Raw genomic sequence first — 6,000 nt, 5'->3', positions numbered from 1 at the left:
TTAACCATCTTTGTTAGGGAGAAGGCTACTCTGCAAAGAATTGCTTTGTGTGCAGGCCCTTTTCCACTGTGCCCCCAAAGCATCCCCAGACAGTGCCTAGGAGTCCTGACGTGGGAGGCTTGAACAGCTCAGGAGACAGGGAAGCCTTCTGAAGAAGTATGCTCCCCAGGCACAGGTGGTGTAGCTGGAAAACCCCCTCCTTGCTGATGTCTGTTGAGTCTGCACTGTCTGAAAGGGATTGGTATCTAGAGAAGATGGTTTGTAAGAAATCCTCCATAAGGCATCAGACACTCCAAGATCTTAATTTCAAGACTATCCGATTGTTTCATAGTTGGATAACTCATATTTTTACCATCCTTTAATTATTTCTGAGTAAAGAACCAAGAGATTATTAACATTTATATTTTGATAGTGCTCAGTTAACTCATACTTACTGTCCTATTTCTGCCTTGTAAAGGACACGTAAAAGGAGACAGAGGTAAAAAACGTAACCGCATTAAAAACATGCTGCTGGTACTGAACATGTTTCAAGTTCCTAAGCCTACTGAGGTCATGAACTAAGAGCTGCTTCAATTAAAGACTGCTCCAGGCACAGCATGGAATAACTATGTTCTTATAAAAAGTAGATACTCTAGGACAGTGGTCTCCAAAGTGGGGTGCGCGAGGATCCTTGGGGGTGCACGACAGGAGGATCGGTTTGGTTTTTTTTTTTTTTTTGCGCGCTTCGGCAGTTCAGGCGGGAGTCCGAGGTCCCCCCCCCCCCCCCTTCGGCGCTCAAAATTTTTTTACTGATAGGGGTGCACGATCAAAGAAGTTTGGAGACCACTGCTCTAGGAGATGGGCGATTCAACAAAATATGTGAAATAACCAAAGATCAAGGATTACTTTGCAGCATGAAGCATCAGTGACATCTCTTTTTCTGAGTCAAGTTGTATTATTTTTGAAAAATGGACTGGCCCCCACAATTTAAAGTTACCCCATTTGTGGCTGAGCCATGAACAGATTATTCTAAATAATAAAAGGCATTGTGTAAGAACATGGAAGTTCCAGATGGTAATATTCTCCACCAAAAAACCAATACAACCTTGGGTAGAGATTCCCGGTAGGAGTTAGACAGTACACTCCTTTGGAAAGACAAAAAGGTGAAAGGAGGGCTACATCTCTGTTTTGGGATAGTCTTGCTAAATACATCTCCAAACAGACAGAATCCTCTTATTGCAGTGGCAAGGCACAAGAACAAACGGAGCAACTATTATAAAATTTAACCTTAAAAAAATATGTAAGCCATTCTGACAAACTTACATCTATTCTTCCCATGGAAGAGCAGATGGCTCATACTTGGTCTGTGCATATGAGCTCTGGTCCATTTGTAGTCAGTGGCAAAATACCTATTTACTTCTTCGAAAGAGCATGTGATGAAATCCTAACACCATCGACGACCCCCACTGAAGTCAATGTCAATGGGAGTTTTGACATTGATTTAAATGGGGCTAGGAGCTCAACAAGGGCATATGATATATCTAAGCAGGACTTTAAATAAAGAAAACGGAAAAACACTTCTCCTTGTTTAAGCGCTTAGGCTAATGTAAACACGGAGAAGAACTAAGGGGTAGGGAAGGTTCCACTTGTAAAAAAAAAAAAAAAAAAATCAGTGGCACTAAAGATGGGTACATGATTTATTTTACAGACCATTGCCATCTCAGCCCTGTGCAAAACATGGAAGGTTCAGTGAAAGAATAACCCTGCTTTATAATGAAATGTCTTACCAGGCAGAAAATTAAACATTTTATATGTTTGTTAGGATTTTTAATAGTCTGAAAGCTGCAAATAAGAGAACTTCCAAATATTGGTGAAACTCAGAGGCTAATTTGATTTTGTGTGAAGAGGATTTAAAACACAGTGGTTCTTAGCACATCTCCTTATATCCCCTTGTGCAATAGCCTCACACCACTAGTCATGTTCTCTTCTTTCTGTCCATTCTCTCTCTCTCTCTCGTCTCAATTTTTATCTTATCTTGTATTTTTTCCTGTATTTTTGTTGTCACTATTTTAAATCTATTTCCATCTCCTCATTTTTGCTCCCTCTCCACTCTATCCACTTATTCCCCTTCATTCCACAGATAGCTACATCTAAATACTGCTTGGGGTGTGGTCACATCCACTGCTGGCTCTAAGGCATGTACTCACTCTTGTGGCTGAGCTGAATGGTGTGGGAGCAAAGGACAGAAGCTTGTGTGCCTGAGCCTACCAGGCCAGCACTGTTCCTGGAGCAAGGGTGCCACAGTAGGGGATGCCACAGGAACAAGCATGCAATGAGAAAGCAAATTGTGGAATTCTATGTTCAGGAAACTTTCCTTGCTCCTATTGCTCTGCTTCAGTCCTCTTTGAAACAGTCTGATCCCACCCCCAGATTGGTAAATTCTGTATTATCTAATGTCACCCTCTTTTCTAGTATTTTCCCCGTGCTTTTCTCTTATTTGGTTCCCTCTTCTCCATGACTGTGTAGCACTGGCTGTCAATAATAGCAGAACTGTGTGGCTTGGTGTTGCACCATGAACTATCATCGCTACATACAGTAGAAATATACTGATATCACCAGCACAGTCTGTGTGGCTAGTACAAACACCTACACTGCTCTTGTAATTTGCCAGCAACACCATCATGGGCACAGAAAATCAATGCATTTCACTGACTTAGTTTATTTAAATAGATTATGCTAATATTTTAGGAATGTACCTCTATTTTTAAAACAAGTTGTTCACCCTTCTGATTGTAACTAGCAGTGTTCACATTTTGTAGATCAGACACAAACAAAGCACAAACAAAGGTGTAAGCTTCTCTTTACATTAATGGAGAGAACTTCAGAGACTAGGGCTGATCATTCATATGTTTAACTATTATTCCGTCCAAAACTGAAACCCACAGCTCAAGCTGTAGAAATAAAATTATGCTATAAAATATTTCATATTGTCAACCTACAATGCAATGTGAAATATTCAAGTGCACTAGATTGTATCTTTAACACATAAATTGCATAATATATACACTTTTAGCTATAAACAGGAGTTACTTATGGAACTAGAATTCTCAAACAACAAATGTAAATGTTTTCTTATTTACTTTCCTCACAGATATGCTTGCAAAACTTGTTCCAAAGAAGATCTTTTTAAGGAATGAGGTGTTAAGTTAATTTTTGGCATATTCAGTAGGCTTCTTTTCAGCCTGCCCACCACCTCTGTGACACTCCAATATTCTGACAGCCCTAAAGTATTTAAATATGATTTTAGATAAATTATCTAGCCTGTGTTTACTATAATTTCAATCTTTCTACTTTTTTCCTCCACAGTTTGATGGAGGAAGCAGAGACCTCAATTTATTTAACATAAATTAGCTTTATTATTCACATTACTCTTTACTGATCTTTTTAAAACAAAAGTCAAATTAATATGGTCAATTTCTAAAACATTTTATTTGTTCTTTTCTATAATTCAGTTTATAAAACTGCAATATACAAAAATTCATTAGAAGTAAAACTAAATGTAAAACAAAGCAAGACCTTGTTTGAGATGTTTTCCCAGAAAGCTTTACCTACAGGCTCAGGAGCAGCAAACACTCAGCATATTTAAAAATGGAATTTAGAATAAAATTGCACACTGAAGCAAATGGACTGGTTTTTGACTTCTTCATAAGAACAGTTTATGATTTTGTTAAAATATCCAGTGACTATTTTAAATATCCTTTTACAGAATAAAATCAATTTTAGGTCAGTCATCTTCAGAGAAGCGGATATGTTTACTTGTCTCTTGTGTCTTTGCAAGTCTCATTCTTTCAGCTTTGGCAATCAGCTACAAAAAAAAACAAAAACAAAACAGAACATTGAAGTAAAGGTGAAAGAAAAACTGCATTCAGATTACAGGTTTATATCAAAGTCATAATCATGTTAGCAGGTCTCTTAGAAGATAACTAACCTTCGAACAACTGAACCAATCTGTACAGAGCATAGTTCTCTTGATACCAAAAATGAAGTGGCTCCTGATATTATTTTGCTCAGTAGCATATAGGAACCATCAGAAAGTACACAAATAGCACAAAGTTTTCCCTTAATCTCTGGACAGATTAGTGTCTTTAACATTCCTTTAACATTCCATCCCAGTGTCCCATCAAACATGGGGGGAGGGAGGGAGGAAAGGAACTGATAGTTAAACACACACAACCCAAAGACCTCAAACACAACCTTCATAGCCATTTTTAAATGGACTAGTTCTTTGCGGCTTCAAGCTCTTATTTACTTAACTATAGCAGGATCAAACCTTAAAAAAATAAATTTGTCAGGAATGCTATGTCATTTTCTAGAGTCAGTTTCTGGAGAGACAAAAGACTGAAATCCAGAAGGAGGCCCATCCTCTAGATTGGGAAAACAATGCATTATGTATTGCAAATCTAATGACTACTCATCTGAATTTAAACAGTATTGGCCACAGGAATGAACTTGGGCCTAGGAATCCTGAGTTCAAATGCCAGCTCTATCAATGACCTCTCCGTGTTTCAGTTTCCTTAGCTGTAAAATGGAGATAGCCCCTCTCTTACCAGGGTACTGGGGATTAGTTAATATTTGTAAGGCGTATGAAATTATAAATGTTAAATTGTGGTATTACTGACAATTTCTCTCAACCCTTCAATTTGACTTGATGGTACATTTTAGAAATAAGCATTTATAGCTTTTAAAAAAACTGTGAATCAAAGAAACCTCAAAATCCAAGGCTGCCTGTATAATTTTAAAAAGGATATTACATTATATATAGAATAATAATAAAAATGAACATTCCAAGGGAAGGAGTCCCGTTTTTACTGGCATTAACAGAAGACCTGCCTAACAACTATTTGCATCATTGACCAGAGGGCCTTGCACCTTTCTCCTAACCTTAAGGCTCTCTGTCATGGCAACTTATTTACCACCTTTGCAGAGGGAGGATAGACAGAGCCATTGTTGGAGCTCTACCTTCATTTGTAGCTGAGCCACAAGAGTTGATGCAGAGTAATGAACGTGAGTCAGTGGCTCCCCTACAGATCAAGCATGCTATATCCTCCGCACTCCCAGCCCTGGATAGCTTAGCCAGGAAATCAACACCTAGTCCCTTGCACAGCAGCACACAGAACTCACCATAAAGACATTGGGAGAACTTGGAATCTTTAAACAAAAAAATTGGATATTGTTTTGCCACAGGGAACTCTCCCACTACAAAAGCAATTCTATCGTCCACTGTCCAGTCGCTGACCAGAGGGCCCTCTTTCTTCTTCGACACAGGCTCAAAATATTAGGCCAGTCCAAGAGAGGTCCTCAGTTTTTCAAACCAAAACTAACATGTGAGCTGCAAATTTTCTTCCATTTCTACTCATATACTTTCAACCCCTCTCTCTTATCACAGCACACACCACATAACTCATGTGGCAACAGCAAACCTCCCCTCACTCCTTGGAGATTAAGAACAATAGCTGGGAAAAGCTCTCAGTCCAAAGTAATATGAAATGCAAAAATGCTCATATGTTACCCTTGTAGGAAGCAAACTGCACTACTAGTTAACAACTTGCAGATTCAGCTTTTTTGTCCCCAATCTGAAGAAATTAAATGGGATACCACAAAAGTCTATTTTAAACAAAAGTGAGAATTTCAGGAAATTTCTGCCATCACTGGATCCATGGTGACTCACATCTATGCAACTGTTTTGTTTTTTCCCCCAATAAACTTACTTTAAAAACAAACAAACAATGTAATCTTACATATATACACTGTACACCTTTAGAGCCTTAATAACTCTACAAAGACAGATGACAAGTTCTGCTGAGATTTACCTAAAGACACAGAATCTTATCAATTATCTGAAATCACCAACTTTAAAAAACTGTGGTCTTGTCCACACAAACATGACATCTTGCTTGTGTTTTGGAGGATATTGAGTCAAAATTGATATATGCCATTTAGTGTCCATACTGGGGCATGCAT

At 38.3% G+C, this 6,000-nt stretch overlaps 1 protein-coding gene across 2 annotated transcripts in view; it reads right to left on the bottom strand.

Moving 5' to 3' along the window:
* Positions 1-3,449: 3,449 nt before the first annotated feature.
* The window catches only part of LARP7 (La ribonucleoprotein 7, transcriptional regulator), a 39,992-nt gene continuing 37,441 nt past the window's right edge, over positions 3,450-6,000 (bottom strand). For both annotated transcript variants that reach the window (XM_054030557.1, XM_054030556.1), the window contains exon 13: positions 3,450-3,844. In XM_054030557.1, the coding sequence (XP_053886532.1) occupies positions 3,764-3,844 (81 nt within the window). In that variant the 3' untranslated portion in view covers positions 3,450-3,763. The remainder of the gene's footprint in view (positions 3,845-6,000) is intronic.

Source organism: Malaclemys terrapin, chromosome 5, assembly GCF_027887155.1.
Source record: "Malaclemys terrapin pileata isolate rMalTer1 chromosome 5, rMalTer1.hap1, whole genome shotgun sequence".
In the NCBI taxonomy this organism is placed as follows: domain Eukaryota; kingdom Metazoa; phylum Chordata; order Testudines; family Emydidae; genus Malaclemys; species Malaclemys terrapin.
Note: the sequence above shows the minus strand (reverse complement) of the source record. Positions and strands in the feature narration are given on the sequence as shown.